This window comes from Artemia sp. Qi Xiang Cuo, chromosome 10, assembly GCF_049724085.1.
Source record: "Artemia sp. Qi Xiang Cuo chromosome 10, ASM4972408v1, whole genome shotgun sequence".
NCBI classification, from domain to species: domain Eukaryota; kingdom Metazoa; phylum Arthropoda; class Branchiopoda; order Anostraca; family Artemiidae; genus Artemia; species Artemia sp. Qi Xiang Cuo.
In genome coordinates this window covers 9591505-9611478 of record NC_142803.1, presented here as the reverse complement: position 1 = coordinate 9611478, position 19974 = coordinate 9591505, and the positions used below count along the sequence as shown (strand labels likewise).

The 19974-nt window shown below is 32.6% G+C and overlaps 1 protein-coding gene across 1 annotated transcript in view; it reads right to left on the bottom strand.

Moving 5' to 3' along the window:
• Positions 1–19974, bottom strand: part of shot (dystonin-like protein short stop) — a 429136-nt gene that overhangs the window by 25737 nt on the left and 383425 nt on the right. The window contains 7 exon segments of the mRNA XM_089095886.1: positions 2270–2496; positions 3875–3992; positions 5663–5840; positions 7641–7733; positions 10493–10579; positions 11801–11857; positions 13685–13711. Of these exon segments, the coding sequence (XP_088952012.1) occupies positions 2270–2496; positions 3875–3992; positions 5663–5840; positions 7641–7733; positions 10493–10579; positions 11801–11857; positions 13685–13711 (787 nt within the window).

Below are 19974 nucleotides of genomic sequence, written 5' to 3'. Positions count from 1 at the left end.
GGGGGCTGAATTCACTGATTTCATTTTTTCTGCTACGTATTATTATTTTGAAATCACCTACGAAAACTCAGTCATTATTCGTCAGCCATGCTGCACGAAAAAAGATCAAAATAAAGAACAAAGCCTAAAAAGATTTCCTCCCGCCTGATGAGGCCAAAAATTCGTTTGACAAGTCCATTTTTTGTACTTGCCATTTGGTTACTTTTTCTCCAGATTCAGCAACAACCATAAGTATATCCAGTGTATATCCAGTATAAGTGGTCTAAGATCCAAACAATTGGATGTAAAAGGGTTCAAGTTCATGGTGGTCTTTTTAATACACCATGTTATTTATTGTAGCCAGTTGCGAAACATTTTGTTGCTGCACGATACAGCAGGAAAAAAAAATCGAGAAAGAGAAAGTCCTAGCCCTATGTTTTCCTTCTCCAACTCGACAAACTCAGAATTTGGTTCAATAAGCGCATTTTTGCTCTTGATATGTGAATTCTTCCCAATCTGTTCATAGTGTAGCCATTAGTAAACCTAAGATAATAAAAGTTTGGTTTTTAGGGAGGGGGGAGGGGCTAATATATGGATATCCTTTTTTCTACTACTTACCAATATCTTAAACAAATTATGAAGGAAATTTTTTTCATGGACATTCATGCTGCAAAAAAAAAAAAAAAAAAAAAAAAAAAAAAAAAAAAAAAAAAATAACCCTATTTTTTCTCTGACCCCGTGAAGCTAGATATTTGCTCGACGAGGGCATTTCGTACTTGCCAGTTTGATACTTTTCTTCCAGGCTCAGTGTAGCCATGAACGATATATCCTGTCTACCTGGTCGGAAAAATCCAAAAAGAAGGCTTAAAAAAGGTTCAAATTCACGGTGGCCTTTTTAATATTCCCCATTATCTTTTTTTGGTGGATAAAAATTCTTTATTGCTGCACAATCCTGCAGAAAAAGAAATAGAGAAAAAAATCACTAGACCTACGTTTTTCCTTCTCCGACTGGATAAACTCAGAATTTGGTTTGAAAAGTGCATTTTTATTCCAGTCGGATGACTTCTTCCAAATCTGGTAATAGATAAGCCATGTTTTTACAGCCTAGCTAATCTAGGTTTTTATCAGGTTTAAATTCCCTGATATCTTTTTTTCTCCTGCTTTACCATTATTAAAAGTTGATTATACAAAAATACCTATTATTGCATAGCCACGCTGCATAAAAGATCAAGCGAAAAACAGAAGAAAAAGATTAAACCCTCATTTTCTCCTCTGACCTGGTGAGCTTACAAATTTGTTCGGCAAGGAAATTTTGTACTTGCCATTTGGCTACTTTTCTTCTAGATTTAGCACAGCCATGAACTATATATTCAGTCTGTCTGTCTAACAAGCCTACAACTACTCTTAAAAAGGTTTTCAGTCTCTGGTAGCCTTTTAATACCCCATATTATTATTATTATTTTTAATAAGCAGTGAAAGGACACTTTATTGCAGCACAATCCTGCAGACAAAAAAGAAATAAATCAACAAAGAAATATTTTTTCTGAAGAGATCAGTTACTCTGGACTTCTTCCCATTCATAAATCTCAAGAACTGAAATAATAAATGTTGAGGATTTAAATAAAAAGCAAACAAGTAATGATAATTACACTTAAAGCAAAGAACGAACAAAGAATAGGAATTGGAAAACGAAAAGAAATTTCCAAAATATACTCGACGAACCCTTTACTGTTATAAAGGAACAGATCAAAGTAAAAACAGTTGAATACCACAAAGAGAAAACCACGAGTCTATGGCCAGTATGGCCAGCATGAGTCTATGGCCAGTATCCCTGGTAGCCACATTATTATTATTATTTTTAATAAGAAGTGAAAAGAACACTTTATTGCAGCACAATCCTGCAGACAAAAAAGAAATAACAAAGAAATAAATAAAAAAAAAAACCACGGGTCTATGGCCAGTATGAGGAAAGACAAGAGAAACAATCACGCGAGTGTTTTGCCAGTACAAAACTAGGAATCTTCAGCGCTAAAAGATAAATGAGTTGAAAAAGAAATAGTTTATTTTATTTATTTATTTTTTCTTTCGTTTTTCTTTTAACACCGGAGACACCTTTTTAAGGCGTAAAGTTTTATACAGACGCAATATACGTGTGATTGTTTCCCTTCTTTACATTCATACTGGCCATAGGTCCATCGTTTTATCTAGATTTCTTTCTTTGTTTTGTCATGGTAGGCCAGTTCGGCTTTATATCTTTTAAAAAAAGAGACAGAAGAAAAAAAGCACTAACCCTATATTTTCCTTCTCCGACTTGATGGACTCGGAATTTTGTTCGACATGTGCATTTTTGTACTTGCCGCTTGACTTCGTCATGGATCTTTTCGGCATCGGAGGCAGGTTTCTCTTCCCAGTCAGGTCGCAGCGCAGCCATAAATTCTTTCCAGTCTATGTAACCTTCGGCATTTCTATCAAACATGTTTGCCACTGCTTCCATTTCAAGGCGACTTGTTGGCAACTCTATAAAAATCATTTATTGTTCTAAATTAATTATTATTATGTAACAACATCCACATATACCTATAAGAGAGAGGTTTATCCTTTTTGTAGACTATTTGACTTTTCAAAAAAGAGTGTTACTTTTTTTAATGCATCAGAAAAATGTATAAACCATGTTTCAATAAGAAAAAGCATAGCGATCTAGTCGCAGTTTTCAGATTTTATTTTTTTTTGTCACATAAAGACAAAAAAATTGACAATTGACCAACAAATTTTTTTTTGTCAATTGTCACATAAAGTAATGACTATGAGGAATATGCAAACACAAAGTTTCAGTACTGTCATAAAAAAACTGTGTATAAGAAAATGGAAAACCCAAAAACAAAATTTGTTCCCATAAAAATGCTTTTTACTTAAGTCTTTGGGCGTCCCTAAACTCGAATCTGATTTTTTTAAGTTGGCATCTGGCAACAGTGAAATCAAACTCATAAACAAGCCTATGTTGGTATTAGAAGATAAGGACATTAAAAAGAAAAAAGATAATAAATCTAATTTTTCTGGTTATATTTTTAGTAAAGACTCCTCTATGTATGATATTTTTACTTCCAATTTATTCCTGCTCTCCCTGAAACCAACATTTGTCACTAAAATAAAGCTGAAAAGCTGAAACTAGAATTTAAAAATTAGACACATTCCGTCCAATTAAATGTGGGAACTTTCAGAAGAAAAGAATTAAAGAAAAATAAAAAGGAGAAGAAAATAAATCAAGTTGTTCTTCTAATTCTTTGTATGAATTCTTCTCTATGTTTCACCCCCTCCCCACCCCCTTCTATTTTTTGGCTTCTATAATCAATGCTTGGTAATAAAAAGTAGCTGAAACGTTAAAATCTCTTTTTGAAAGTACACATAGTCTGTACAAGTAAATACAGGAAAGAAGATGATGAAGGAAAAAGAAAAAAAGAAAACCAGCATACTCTAATTATCGTTTCGATAAGCTTCCTCTGTGTATGAACCCCCCCCCCCTCCCGTTATCACCCTCTCTGAAATAAATATGTGACACTAAAGACAAAATGAAACGCAAACATCTGTTTGAAAAGTACACTTAGTCTGAATAAACAAATGTAAGAAAGAAATACGAGAAAAAGATAAAAGAAGAAAAAACAACGTGTTCTAATGATCACTTCGATAAGTCTCCCCTGTGTATGGTGCTTTACCCCCCCACTTTTTTTTATCAGCCTCTCTGAAACCTATTGTGTGGTACTAAGAGGACGCCAAAGCGGCATTAAATAACACTAAAGACTAACTGAAACACTGACATCTGTGTTTGGAAAACACACTTAGTCTGAATACATGGATTTAGGGAGGAAGAAAAAGGAAAAAATACGGAAGTAAAACTAACTTGTTCTAATGATTCCTTCGATAAAGTCTTCTCTGGGTATGGCACCTTCATTGTTCTTGTCCATTTTTCTGAAGAGATCAGTTACTCTGGACTTCTTCCCATTCATAAATCTCATGAACTGAAATAATAAATGTTGAGAATTTAAACAAAAAGCAAACAAATAATGATAATTATATTTAAAGCAAAGAACGAACAAAGAATAGGAATTGGAAAAGGAAAATAAATTTCCAAAATATACACGACAAACCCTTCACTTACAGATCAAAGTAAAAAAAAGTTGAAAACCACAAAGAGAAAACCACGTATGGCAAAACAAGAGAAGACAAGAGATGTATGAAGAAGATGTATACGAAGTATGAGAAATTTGCTTTAATTATACTTAAAGCAAACAACGTAGATGTTTGCTTTAAACAACGCAGTTTTACTACTGATGACGGTCACTGCATATGTGACCGAAATATTTAGTATTTTTGTGAAAATTATCATTGTCTATTAAAAGGATTTTATCCCTATTTGAACTTTTATTTAAAGCAAACAACGAACAAAGAATATGAATTTGAAAACGAAAAGAATAAAAGAAACCAAAATATATTCAATGAACCCTTTACTGTTATAAAGGATCAGATCAAAGAATGAGAATTTGAAAACGAAAAGAATAAAAGAAACCAAAATATATTCAATGAACCCTTTACTGTTATAAAGGAGCAGATCAAAGAATAAGAATTTGAAAACGAAAAGAATAAAAGAAACCAAAATATATTCAATGAACCCTTTACTGTTATAAGGGAACAGATCACAGTAAAAACAGTTGATAAATGAAGGGACAACGTAATAAAATAATGGAGATTTTATTTAATTAAAAATAAAATTAAAATTTTATTTTATTTAATACAAAGAAGACTCGTTTATGACTCATCGACTCCTTAATCGTTCCTGTTGCCTTATACGCCTGCGAGACGTGGACTCTGAAACTGGAGGACGAGCGAAAAATTTTAGCATTCGAAACAAATGCCTTCGCCGTATAGCCGGTATAACATACCTCTTTAACCAAGAATTTTGGGAACAGCTGAAACGAAAAATAACAACATTCCCGAGAGTGCGCCTGCAACAACTTAGATATCTGGGCCACGTTCACCGGGAGGAGAAGTCGCGACTGCCAAAAGTTATTTTCGAAGGCATAGCAGACGACAGCTGCCGCCACGGCAGACCAAGGAAAAGATGACGAGACAACTTCGGAAACGACCACCTGCACCTTTTAAATAAAGCACCTGACGGCACATCCTATAGAGAGCTGGTCCGTCAACTTGTAAAGAAGATGGCCCAACACGACCCACGAGGGTGTCCGGGACATAAGTGAAAGTTAATTACAAAAGAGAAATAAAAAATAATAAAATAAAAGAAAATTAAATTTCTTGAATTTACAATGTAAATAAAAATTGGAATAAAAATAGATGGAGACGAAGTTTAGTAGACAAGAAAATGTAAAGGTAAATTGTCACATAGCACTGACAAAAAAATAACCAAAGGAAGAAGGAGAGGGGCAAAAACTCATGTTGTACCAAGTAATATAAGAAGAAATATTTAAGACGGGGTAATTATTGCTAGCAGGGCTCCTACCCAAAGGGTTTTTAAAACCCAAAATTGTTTGTTAAAAACCATTTGTAAGTTGGAAGTCTGCCCAATACTTTACTGAGTAACAATAATAGTAATATTTATTTGTAAATAGTGGATAAAACATGAAGAAAAAAAAACCTGGACATAACTTCTTAGAAATTAGAAGCAACTTACTCTTCTTCTCCAGTCATCCCATGAGAAATGCTTGACTTTTTCTACATCATCAAGATATGACTTCCTATCATTGAGGCGTCTCTGTCTGTCCCAGGCCATGACCCAAACATGCCTCCATTTATCCCAGAGTTGGCGGGCTCGGGGATTTTTGATCACTGGTTCGGTGATGCTAGGTTTACTACAAAATACACAATTTCAGCAAACTGGTTACAATAAAATTATTTTTATAGGAATTTTTATGTTCTAACTTTAATCAATAAAACCGCAACAATCTCTGAATCATTCTTCCCAACATGAGTGTTCTCCGGAAGGCGCCATGTGGAAGGGGAGGGGTTTGACATTAAGGAAATTCCACCCTCTTGAAATATGAAGACGGAATATCAATAGGAATAATAATAAAACATCCAAACATAAAACATTAACGAGAATTTGCGATCGCGACCCTAAAATAAAATTTGGGGATCAACATGATTTGATAAATTTCCATATAAATAAACTGCGATTTTACTCGTTTGTATCGTTTAATATTAATAGCACAGTTTTAAACCCATATATTTTTATGTTAAAAGTTACAATATCAAACTTATCCACATCAGAGGAATATTTGTAAAGTTTGCTTTCATTTCATTGGTTTTTGTCTACGACGTATTTCAGCCAGCCAATCATGTTATTCATTAAGCTTGTGTCAAAAAGGGAAACCAAATATATATTAAGAAACAGAATATTACAGAAAACAATTAATAAAAATAGAAAGGAAAAAGACAGCGATTTTAGCCAGTGATTCAAAGAAAAGATGAAGTAAATACTTCGGCAAAGAATTTCGCTAAGCCGTCTTTAGTGAAAGAAAAAAAAAACAAAATAAAACTAGCTATTAAAATGAACTGTACAGAAGGCAAATGACTGAAGAAAAACAAACCGCAAACCGTCACGTAAAAATTAAAGATCATATCTGATATTTTCCAACTTCTGACATAATTGCACAAAACCGTTTGCTGAACTAGATCGAAAGGGGGATGATCACGAATGAGGGGGGGGGGTCTGTGGGTAGAGTGAAGTTAATATTTGTGCAGATTTTATTCACATTTATACGAATATATAGACCCCCCTCTTCGCCCTCCATCGCTTCTGTACAATTCAATTTTATCACTTTGTACTTAGAAATCAGAAAAAAATATAGCCAACGCATCTATCAACCAAAAAAAAAAAAAAAAAAAAAAATAAAAAAATCCAAATTCAAGCCTAAAAATCTGTCAAATAGATAAAAAAAAGTAATTGAAAATAACGACAGATTATATACTTTGAGAAAACAGATCTCTTGAAAGGAAATATTTTCGAGAAATAGGCCTTACGGTTTTGCATGACGGAAATGGATAAAAACCCATTTAGATATCTAATATAGCCTTTGCTGAAAAATTAAATAAATGAATTTGTTTAAGGCCACCTGCAGGCACTATTTATTTCTGTTTAAAGATTTCGTACACCTCGGAAGAAATACAAGAACCAAAAAATACCGGTCTCATCAGAAGAAAACGGTTTTGAGATAACCTGAGACACGTTACAAAATGCATGCAGCTGCCATAATTCAAAGGAGGAAGAAAAATATATATAATAGGAAGAAGAAGAAGAAAAATTAGTGGACTTTAGAGATAAAAAAAAGAGAAAAAAGATACCGTAGCAAAATAAGGGTTTTTTAAAAGAGGGGATGGCTATGCTTAGAATCTTTCATCAATTTAGCTCATAGAAGATGAGTGGCACTTTAGCCACTTTTGGGACATTTTTCGAGGAAAAAGAGTCACAACCTCCCCCATAGAAAAGTTTCAATTTTTCGGAGAGAAAAAAAAAATTTTATGCTAGTTATGTTTTTTCTAAGAAATAATATGATGTCTTAAAAAGCCTGCTATAAGTCAATAAAAGAAAGCTAGCGGTACATCCATCATCCAAATTAGAAAGAAGGCAAATTATGGCCTATCTTTCTTACCTTCCTTTTCGAAGGAGGCCAACAGAAGTGGCTATGCTTTGGAATCTGGGGCCGTAATGTTGCAATTCTTCACCATCGCGACTTGGACTGAGTCTACATTGAAAGCAAACAAAACACAAGGTTAGACACAACACATAAAGCTGGGTGAAAACACAGAAAAGCAAGGAAAAAGCAGGGAGTCTGGTTCATTCCAATCGGAATAAAAACATATGACATTAAACAGTTTAAGAAGGTGTAGTTTTTCTTTGAAGGTCTAGATGTCTTTTAGAAATCAACAGATTGTTAAAGTTTAAATTTCTACAGACGGAAAGTGTTGCAAAATTTAGCTAATTACTTTTGCTTACTTATTTTCACGGCTCAATGTGGCAACACTGACAAAAATATGGTGATGCCGTAAAGTTTTTTTTTGTAACTTTGAACTAAAAAAAGAAAAATGTTTAAAAAATAGGTGGTTTACAGGTATGAATAGACCTAAGATAGATCCAGGGCGCAAAAAATGTTTTCATTTTGATGTCCTTGGTACTTTCCGTCACGTTAAGTGATGTAACACGTAACGTAGACTCAAGTACGAAATATGTACATAATGACTGAGCGCGTGTATTTTTGTAATTTACAAAAAAAAAGAAAACATAATCACAGAAAGTAAAAATAAATATGGAAGTACATGACTGCGACGGATTATTTTAAAGAAAAGTAATTAATTAGGGTATATAGTTTAGGGGGAAGTATTCCCCCTTCATGAATGGTTTGTATATAAAAACCAACAAAATATGCAAAAAGTAGACAAGTCCGCTTAAAAAAAATATTGAAATAATGCCACAGTCATACACAAGAAACGATCCTCTTTTAATGCAGCAAATACATTCAAGGTCAAAGTTCAGGCAAGAAGTCAATAAGTCTGCTGCACTTTTAAACTGCACATCACACTTTTTAAGACCCATATTTTGTAACGACCCCAAATGCCCTTGTCCGGACATAATTCACACGGTATTAAAAATATTATTTCAACATTTCTTTGAGCAAACGGATAACAAGTTTTTTAAAATATGCAACCAAATCTAAAAAAAAAAAAAAAAAAAAAAAAAAAAAAAATAAAAAACGGGAGCTCTGGCTCACGTAATGTTTTTCGCATAACACTGCTAAAACAATTATTTATCAATATAATTTTTACCGTAGTCCCTTCTTCGATATAAACCGAATTAAATAATAAATTAAGGGTTAATTCCCCCCTCCCAATGTTTGTTTGACTTGTAAAAAAGTAACAAAAATGAGTATATAAACAAATTTTTGATGCGTTTTAAAAATTTACGGGTAAAACACATTGAAAATGATATACAGCTAAGGCCGAGCTTACTTAGAATAAATATTTTATTCTAAATATTTCCGATTTTACAAGAATTTTGTAATATATTATCTATACATTTCAGCTATTTTTGGTGGTCTTTTTCTTAGTACTGGTAGGATTATTTAACAAGAAAAGAACATATATAAATAAGTTTCGAAAAAAAAACAGTAAGTAGAAACACTATTAGAAATAAGAATTCTATTAGTATACAGTAGCAAAAACAAGTTATATAGCCTGTTAACCTTTAAGCATGTAACGAAAGAAAAATTAGTGGATATAATCAAGCAGAAGCAGGTTTAACAATCTTTATTTATGCCAAAATTCGTTTTATATTTACAGTAGACAATGTTTTAAGCGTTTTCTGGTACTCCAGGAATCGTTTCAAAACCTTAGGAACAAAAAAAGGAAAAAGAACCAACTTAGAAAAAAGTACAACTTAGAGACAAGAAATTGAAATCAGAGATATGAGTTTCCTTAGAAATGAAATTCTTCGTTTAAGAATTATCGTTAACCTGCTGTCACGAGAACAACACCTCAGACCCGGTATTTTTCTACTTATTAAATGTATCGTGTTCAGTGGCGCTGATACAGTTTTTTTTAAGGACGCATTTTCCTAACAGATGCCCTTAGTCATAAAAACTGGGCCATAAAACGTCTAACGGTTAACAGAATCTCCAATACTATTTGACTTGCAACGCAAGAAACGCAATGGAAGAAATAAGCCAAATAAGCCATAGATAAAAACAAGTCGTAAAATTGCAGATTTAAAAAATAGACACTCATTAAAAAGGAAAAAATTCAACAAGCCAAAATTGAGATGTCTAGATTGCTAAGTTCAAAAAATCCCTATACCAAAATTCTCTTCTTCTTTTCTTAAAACTATACCTCAGATTAATCACATACAGAAGCAACGGCCCCTTTAATTTTCTTTGTAAACTTTCTGAATTAAAAATACGGGATGAAAAATTTACACTACATTTTGAGGGCCTTAATGACAGTTACTTGATAGGATGATTCATCACCACGCAAGATACCCCCCCCCCCCACTACGTACTACATATCTTTGCATAAATTAAATAACAGTGGAAATTGACCTTCTTTAATCTAGAGGTATCAAAACCGTTCAAAGGGGGTGGGGGAGGGGGCAATCAGGGCAGCTGATCTTGGCACCACAGCCGTGGGGTTGCCCACTTTGATCAATTTTTTTTTTTTTTTTTTACTTTGATTTGGCTTTTTTCCTTATATTTGAGTGGGGAACGGTGCGGTGTTACTAATTTTTCCCCAGGCACCACCAAGCCCAGGAACCGCTCTGATGGGTATTGGACAATTTCAATTAAGGGGACAATTTCAATTAGGGGGCTCTTTGCAATCTAGCTCATTTTCACCATTTCCTAAACTCTCAAAAATATACTAAAATATTTGGAAACGCTGTTCTAAGCCATTGATGTTAGCCTTTCACACAAGCATTAGGCATTTAGTGAAGCCAATTTTAATTCAGAGTACAGACCTAGCAGCATTAGTCATCCAGGGTTTGGGGTATTCCCTCAGTGGGGATGTTTCACGACCAGGACTTGAGCGGTCAGAAATGGCTTGACTAAGAAATAAATGTCATATCACATGTCATGAATAAATGCGAAGTCATGTCACAAGAAAATGTCATAAAAAGGCAGGAAGTAGCAGGGTATGAGGGCTAGTCTCGGCAGAAAACAGCCAAAATGAAAATGTCAAAGAGAAGTCTTAAAAAAGAGAGAGAGAGAAAAAAAGAAGTTCTTTTGAAGGAACATTATTTCGACAAAGAAAAGAAAAAAAAACATCTTTTTAATAATTATACAAGGAAAATCAATTCGTCCATATTCAAAAATAAATTTAATAGTACATAAATAAATTTAATAGGTCGCAGTTAAATTTTAGTAAATAAAAGTTGAATTTTAGTAGCAAAAAAGATGAGTCTTTGTCAATTATACTGGAATCCTGAATTCTGGTAAGTTTATATAGGATTTATGAAATCAAAGGTTTTTAACAATAAAATAATAAGACAATAAAAACTCAATAATAAGAATAATAATAAAATGGCAAAGGATAATTGGTAAAACAATGTGAAGTGTTCAAACTTAAAAAATATACAAAATTAATCTGAAAAAAACTTATTTCGAAAAATTTAACATTTAAAAACACAAATAAAAATATCTAACGTATAAATTCAAAATTTTTCACTGAATTAGTTCGTTTCCCATTTGAAACTATGATTAAAAATATGGTCAAGCATAGAAAAAAAAAAAAAAATCATATTTCTAGCAAAAACAGGTGAAACAAATTTCGACATACCTTCGTACAAGAGCTTTAAAATAGTCGAAAAACAGCTAATATGCGTTGTATGCATTTAATGTTTACTTAGTCAAAGCAGCAATAGATTGCAGAAAAGTAATATATATATATATATATATATATATATATATATATATATATATGACGTCAAATTTAGTTTTTTTTTTAAATCTTGCCTTTCTAGGACATCCAAATTCAGCAGCAATTTTTAGAATTTTAACACATTGTGCGCATAATTCAGCCATCCAAAAGTAAAACACAATAATTACCGGTATTGCTTAATTCTCTTTTGGGGTGGTTTATTGCCTTACACGGTATTATTAATTATCAAAAAAATTATTCATTTATTTCGCTTTGATATAACTTCTAAGCCCAATTGTTCAAAAAATTTTCTTTTAATGTGTTTTAATTTTTGACGGCCAAATTATCATAGCATAAAACACTTCCCTAAAACAATCAGAATATGTAATGAATAAAGCAAAATAAGTACCTAGTTTTACGTGGCAACACCGGTCCAGGGGTAGATTCGCGAGAGCTGGGCTTATGGCTGTGAGGAAAAAGAAAAATCAAGCACATACCACATGCAAGAGTCCAAGGAAACAAGAGACAAAATAGGAGACAAAATAGGAGACAAAATAGGACAAAATAGAGAAAGATGAAACAGTGAAAGTCAGGGCCATATTTGAGGAGTTTAAGGAAGACGTAAACTAACCATATGATTAGATACCCCTCCCTCCAGATTCGAATGAAGAGGAATTGAAGCCTTAAAAATATTTCAGAGACCTATTACAACAGAGAGATTTACTGATTACCCTCGCCCTTTTTTTAGTAATAATACATCAAATATTACTGAATTTTAATCTTTACCATTTTAAATGTTACTTTGATCATAAATCTAAATATCTTTTTTTATCTTTTATATTATTTAAAAAATAACACCAATCGATAAATTTAAAACTTTTTAAACCATTTTCAAATAGTTCTAAATAATAACTAAAATTGCAAAAAAAATCCATTATAACAATAAATATAATGGTTTCAATATAATCCTTTTTTTGCATACCACAACAAGAAATGAATAAAATTCAACCCGCAAAATATTTAAGGATATTGAAAGCATTTCTTTTAGACATGCTTCCACCTACATTTCCTAAATTTAAAGTGGTCACACGCAGCATTTATCAAGATGTTTGGAGTTTTTGTCAACTACAATATTCGTTGGTCTAGGCACAGACGTAATGATTTACATTTTCAGGGGACCAGTAATTAAAAAAACAACTTTTTTTTATCATTTGGATATAAATTACCAGGGAATTCAGGAAAATTACGATTTTTCTTGGGGGAGGGGGGCTTTTCCCCCAATTCCCTGTGTACGTCTTTTCGTTGATTCCCAAGACAGGGTTGATGATAGTCAATAATAATTATCGTTAGATAGTCCGATTGGCTCTGGCAATCGGACTCTCAATCGGACTCAATCAAATCGGACTCAATGGCAATCGGACTCAATCTGGCAATGTGCCCCAACTCTTGCCCTGAATAAAAATACGACTTTAAATGTAGAAAGAAGATATTTCTTTTCATCTCCTTTATACCTCATTCCTCTCATTTTATTTCGTACGATTTCTCATAATATATATGTTTTAAATATATAATTACATTTTAAATACGTAATTCAATTTTTAATATTTTATAAATAGCCTATATAAAATAAAAATTCATATATACGTTTTTTAAATATTTAATTGATGAACTTTTATCACGGTGAGAGTAGTGATCGGAATGCCTCTGTAATCAAGGAAACAAAACCCAGGGATCAGGGGAAAAAATCTCTATTTTATTGTCTTTGCCAAAGAAAATAATATTAGATAATTAACTTTATAAACTAATAATAAAAATGATATATTTGGGAACTGACAATAATATTAGATAGATTTATTATTTCTCGGTTTTTATTATTTTTAATATCAATCTTTACTCATCATCTTTTATATTTCTTCAGAGCAATTTACTTATAATAATACAAAGAAAGGATAAAAAAAGACAAAATCTTAAAAAAAAAGATAAAAAAAAATAATAGTAGATAAAAATAGTAGATAAAAAGATAAAAATAAAATAAATAAAAAGATAAAAAGACAATGAGATAAAAAAAAAGAGTCGATCGAAAACGGAGCTAAACATTCACGAATCACAAACATTGAATAAAGCGACTACAAAATTAAATTCAAAGTCATGAAGTACAAAGCATTAAATGTTACGATTAAATATACAACTTAATTTAGAATTTTTAAATTTAAACTAAAAAAGCTTTGAATTTGAATTTTTGGACAAGTAACAAAAAAGCTAGATCATGCCAGCCACAGTTCTAATAACTTACCGAGTGTAGTAGAATCGAGGTGCAGGACTGGTTAAAAATATATATTAGTAAATTCATCAGTTTTTAAAATAGAGCACTCGTTTTTTTTATCTATTTATTTTTTTTAATTCTTTCAATCCCACCTTCTCTCCTCTCGGTGACATAATAATCTTTTTCACTTAATTTCAAACTTTAATGTCACCTAGACTAATTTAAAACTTCTTTTATTTTTTAATTTGGGTAGCCAACGAAATTGATGAAGATAAGGTATATTATTATAAATTCCAAAACCACAAAAAAAATACCATTTCTGGTTTTGCAGGGTTATATAAAAGCACTCGTTTAATCTAAAACATATGGCAATTCAATAGCTAAAATATGTAAAATATATGTAAAAAATATGTTTCATTTAAAACAGTCTACACATAAAGTCTAAAAACAACTTATTTTCTAGAAAAGTTGCTAGAAAAGAAACCCTGCCACCCTATACGAGCCACAGGCTTGAAGATACAGGTCATTTATTATTCTAAAACTTGTCATGTAAATAAAAATATAAAGGAGGACAACTTGATACAGAAAGTAAGAAAACAAGATAGGAAGAGTCATAATCAAAAAAAGTAAATGCAGAAATAGCAAAAAGGATGAAAAGGAAAGATAAGTAAAACCAGGAAGGAGATTTTTCGAAGAGACTAGTTCACTTTATCAGCTATAAAAGCCAGATCTAGGTAAAAGCCATCTATCAGCTATAAAAGCCAGATCTAGGTAAAAGCCAGTGAAAACAAAGATATAAAGGTAAAAGTCAGGTTAGCACCACAGATTTATTATCTGAATAGATAGGAAACAATAGTATAGAATGTATAGTATAAGTAAAGTATATATAGTAAAGTATATTAACATCAAATAAAATAGTAAACTATATAATATGTTAAAATATATAATTTAATGAAGTATACTACAGTGTAAAAAAAAAGTATAGCAACACGCAAGCAAGTAAATAGCTAACAAGAATAGTAGCAATCAACCAGGTATTAGAGAACATTTAATATTCAAATTTAGTTGTATATTTTAATCGCAATATTTAATGCTTTGTACATAATTTTAAATTTGAACATTAAATGTAGAAAATAATATTAGATAATTAACTTTATAAACTAATAATAAAAATGATATAATTGAGAACTGACAATTTTTTAATTTGACAAAATTTTTAAATTTGAACATTAAATGTAGAAAATAATATTAGATAATTAACTTTATAAACTAATAATAAAAATGATATAATTGAGAACTGTTATGAACTGTATTGAGAACTGTAAAATGATATAATTAGAGAAACATATCCAGGTAATCAGTTTTGCCTGCTTCAATACCCTTGCTGTCGGCGAGGGGAAATCAACCCTTGGAGCTCGCCTTGAAGTATCCTGTCTTTACTCTGTTATAAAATAATACTTTTATCAATAGGACAATTCGATTTTTTCAAGCGATTGGATAAGATAATTAAATTTGACTTGAAGCGTTTTTCGATTGACAATCCGGATTCTCACTTTGGGTCACGGGATGTGAAAAAAGCAGTTTTTACAAAATTTTAGAAATCCCCACAATCAGAAAGAAATCAAATTTAGGCATAATATTTGAATAGTTGAAAATGTAGAAATTTATTACCCATTTTTATTTGGAAATTCAGGCAATTGATTTGGAATATTATCCGTTTTTGTGATTCTACCTACCACCCCACCCACAAAACAGACCCATATATTGTAGGGGCTTATCAAGGAAAACAGCATTACATATAAAAAAAAAATTAGAAATAAAGAAGCTAGCTTTATAATTTCTTCGAAAAAAGAGATTTTGTTCGTCTAGTGACGCACAAAATGCAAATATACTCTTGATTTTTCCCTACAATCTGACACAATATCCGCGATGGGAACATAGTTGTCGATTTTTACAATCGAAACGAGACTTTTTTTTTTTTTTTTTTTTTTTGGTGAATCGGAATCAAAATCCACTATCAGCTTGTGAATAGAAATCCAACATGACGACCAGATTCTCAATATTTGAGAATCTGGATTGCCAATCAAAAAGGATTTGGGTGTTCATGCCTAAGAACTATAGAGCTGAACAGACGAATCGTTTTTCAAGCTAACATTTTTTTTTTTTACATTTTAAATTTTTATTTAAAATTTTAAACTTAATATTAAATTTTTCGAACTGGGATTTTTTGAAAGCTTTGAAACTTTTTAAACTAGGATTTTACTCTGGATTAACACTTTTTACGATTTTTACGGATTAACACTTAATATGCTATTTGATGCCAAAGAAAAAAAACTTTCTCCTTTGAGGGTATGCGAGTTATAAATTAAAAACATAGTCAAATATATACTGTCTTTTCTCTTAAACACTATCTCTTAAGACTTGAAACGTAAAATCAGCAGAAACGAATGTGCGTCTTGTGGACAGAATAACGCATGCGATTATTTTAAAATTCGGCAAACACGGTATTATCGGGTTACCTACAAGGAGACACAATTTGGCACCTTTCACTATTACCAAAAACAGAGTAACTGCATATGAAGGCTTTTGTTATTTAGATTAAATTTTCAATTTTCTAATCTTTTAAGAAGAATATGGTAGCATGGATGTCCAATTCCAACAGTCATTATATAATACAATTTTATATAACATAATTATATAATTTTCACTGTCCTTGGTACTTCAAAATATTAGCCCATTTTCTTTAGGCTTCAGCTCATTAACGAAACAGCTCAAGTGGCTCTTCTAAGTGACTCACTGGCAATCCACAAGGAAGTGTGGCAACCGCGTCGTTAGTAAGAACAGTGTTATTTCATTGTTTACGATAATTATATATTATTACAACTATTATTATTGCAACAGTTATTGTTACAACAACTGTTGATGTCATTAATTTTAATGACAGCTTTATGTTATAATGTACTCCTGTTAGATTTTATAGAAATTTTAGAAAAGGAAGAGACAAGGAAAGGATAGGAAAGGAAGAGACACAGGAAAGGTTAAGAAGGAAGAGACATGTGGAGACCAAAAAGGAGAAAAAAACAGGTCCGGTCTTGAACAGGGCTACCACACGGTACTTTTGAGGGATAATGAGCTTTTCATCAATGATCAGGCATTAATACCATTACAGCATAATTTCACTCCGCCTTTTAAAGCAGAAGTCTCGAATTGAACAAAAACAATAAATACACCCCTATCATGGAGGCCTATAGAGGAAAGATATAGAAATTAGCCCACCAAGATTGGCTAAATGACATTAAAGATTACCCATGGATATTCATCATCATACAAGCTTATAGAGAAAACTTTGTCATCATGAACCAAACAAGCCCAAATTTCCTAAATGCCATTAAGGGGATTCGATACCTTTAAAGACCACAAACTCTCTCATCCATTATAAACTTTTTTGGTTCGTGAGGCCAAAATATTTATAATTGATTGGATGGTCTTGCCATAACCTGTAGAGCTTGAACCAGAGATCCGAATAAATGGCAGAAAACTAAAAGATGGCACCTGATTTTTTGAAAATCTTAGAAAAACCATTTAACTCCTCCCGTTTGTGAGAGAGGTTGAGATATTCAGTGAGATATTCATCATTGGGAAAGTGTGAATTTTTTTTCAATTAAACAAAGCAGATTTTTTTTTGTTCAGGAGAGGGCAATCCCAAAAAATGCTCTAGCATACCTTCTAGTAAAACACCAAAAATCGCCCCAAAAGAAATATAGTTTAAGTAATGTAGCAGCCTAATTTCATGGGAGTTCCTTTTGGTGCAACCCGCTTCGATTTAAAACCTTGCCGATACTGGGAACGTAACATTTCATAGTCTTCCCAATAAACTTCATAGACAAATCACAGATTCTCAATAGCTCCCGATAGTGGCTAGTCCTATAATAGAATTCACTAATGGACCCTTTGTCTTTGAGACGGTAAGGCGACAATGCGGCTCATAAATGATTTTATGGTATCGAATCCCCTTAAACATAACCCATAGAAAAAGCACCATCTAAAAAGCTCCTCTAGAAAATCTTACCACCTAAAATCAGTCAAATATAGATTTTATATGGCATTCAATCATATGCATAGATAAACCACCACGGAAGCTTACAGAGAAAACCTTGACAGCATGAGCCAACCATACCTAGATTTCTAAATCGTCGCCTAAAAGCGGTTTTGCCGAGAATAGCAATTTTTAGTGAAACCGAATTACAAACACTATCTTGTGTAAAAAAAAATCTCCTTTCGAAGGGTCTAATTGATATTACTGTGAGACGTCTCTAACTGCCTGTATTTTGCAGTCTCCTTTGCCGAATTGCATATTTTTTGATTTCTTTACAGTGGTTTTACCGAATCGCATTCGGGATTAGAGCATGGTCCGTTTTGCCATGAGTTGCTGATTTGCTGAATACGAACTTGGATAAGAAGAGGACGATCTTTTTTATCTTGATGAACAAGATATAATTAAGAAGCCCAAGAGATTGAAAATGTCGATTTCCCCAGATATTTTTTAAACAGACAGGTAAGAATTAGATATTTTGAGACAGAAATATGTATAGCAGCATTAATTGGAGTTTTCTTCCACAGTTCTAAAGGAGGTGCTAATGAAGGTTCATGGACAGAAAACAGTCTATAACACTGATCTGTTTCCTACTTTGGAAGTTAGTCCTGATTCAGCTGGCAAACCTTTTTCTGAATGGGATGTTCATCTCAATATTGCATTCATGTGTCTTCCTAACTCTAATGAACATCCTAGATAGGCACTTTGATCCTAAATGTATTAAACCGTGGAATGGGGTACAGACTTCTTTTTTATGCTGATTTTCTACAGGAAACTGTTATTTCTAGTGGGGCCCGAGGAAAACGGGTGTATTGTACATATAAATTAATTTTTTATATTGCTTTTGGTTATATAAAACTTTTGAGAGTCACGTGCAATAACAATTTCCTGTGGTAAACCAGTATAAAAGAAGTCACAAACCCCTATCATGGTTTAATGCATTTTGGATCACAGTGCCTATCTGGGGTGTTCATCAGAGTTAGGAAGACACATGAATTCAATATTGACATGAACATCCCGTTTAGGAAGATGTCTGCCAGCTGAATCAGGACTATCTCCCCAAGTAGGAAACAAATTAGTGTTCTAGACCAGCACAAAAAGCTGGGTCAAATATTTCAGTCAAGGAAACATATGAGGAGGGTGTTCCTTGACCTTTCTGTGCGTAGGCTAATGAAAAGGCGTGGAAATGGTTTGTGTCACTAGAGTCATTCTTTGAAAATTTTCCAGTAACATGGGTGAACATAAAGCTTTCTTTTTTTAGCTCCGAAGATTTGTCTTCAGATGAAGATTCTGACCCGACGTATTTCCAGCAAGCGGAAAGTGATCCAGAATCTCCACCCAGTAAGGGATCTTCATCAGAAGTCGAAAGTAATGCAGTCTGCGAAGATACTGGCCAGTCCAGCTCTCCTACTACTTAGACAAGTAATAGAACAGAAAGTGAACCAGAGGCTACCAGAGAAATTAGTGAAACAGCTTCTACTAGCATGTCTCCAACCAAAGAAGGAAATGATGGTACAGAAACGAGAAATAATGCATCCAAAAGAGTCAGAAAGAGGTTAGATAACATGGAAAAGTAGGTAAAAAATCAGATAAAGAATGCAGTAAACTCTGGAAATGTTTATCTGAACCCTGTTACCAAAAAAGTATACGGAAAGGAGAAGGAACAGAAATCCTTTAATTGCCGTCATTCGTGTCCTTTCAGATGTTTTGAACATTTCTCGGAGACTGATCGTCAAATTGTGTTTCAAAACTTTTGGGCATTGTCAAAAGATTCCAAAAGGATGTACTATTTGAAAACAACAAAATCTTTACCTAAAAAAAGGAAAAAAAAAGAGAAACTCGGTGGAAGCATACATTCCACTATTATCTGTCAGTTCATAAGAAAACTGTGGAGGTCTGCAAAGGATTTTTTTTGCTATCCTAGACATCAATGATAAGCGGATACATTATGGTCATAAGTTATTAAGTGGTGGAGTACCTCCTGTTAGTGTACCACAGAATCCTGTGAATAAAAGTAAAGAAGAGGATCTCGCATACATAAGAAAGCACATTGAAAGCTTCCCAACCATTGAATCCTATTATTGTCATGCCAAAACCAATAGAAGGTTCCTCGACCTTACAATCAATATAAGACAAATGAATTCATTGTATGAAAGTAAGTGTGTAGAAGATGGTAAGTTGCCACTCAAGGAACACATGTACAGAAAAATTTTCAATTGTGAATTCA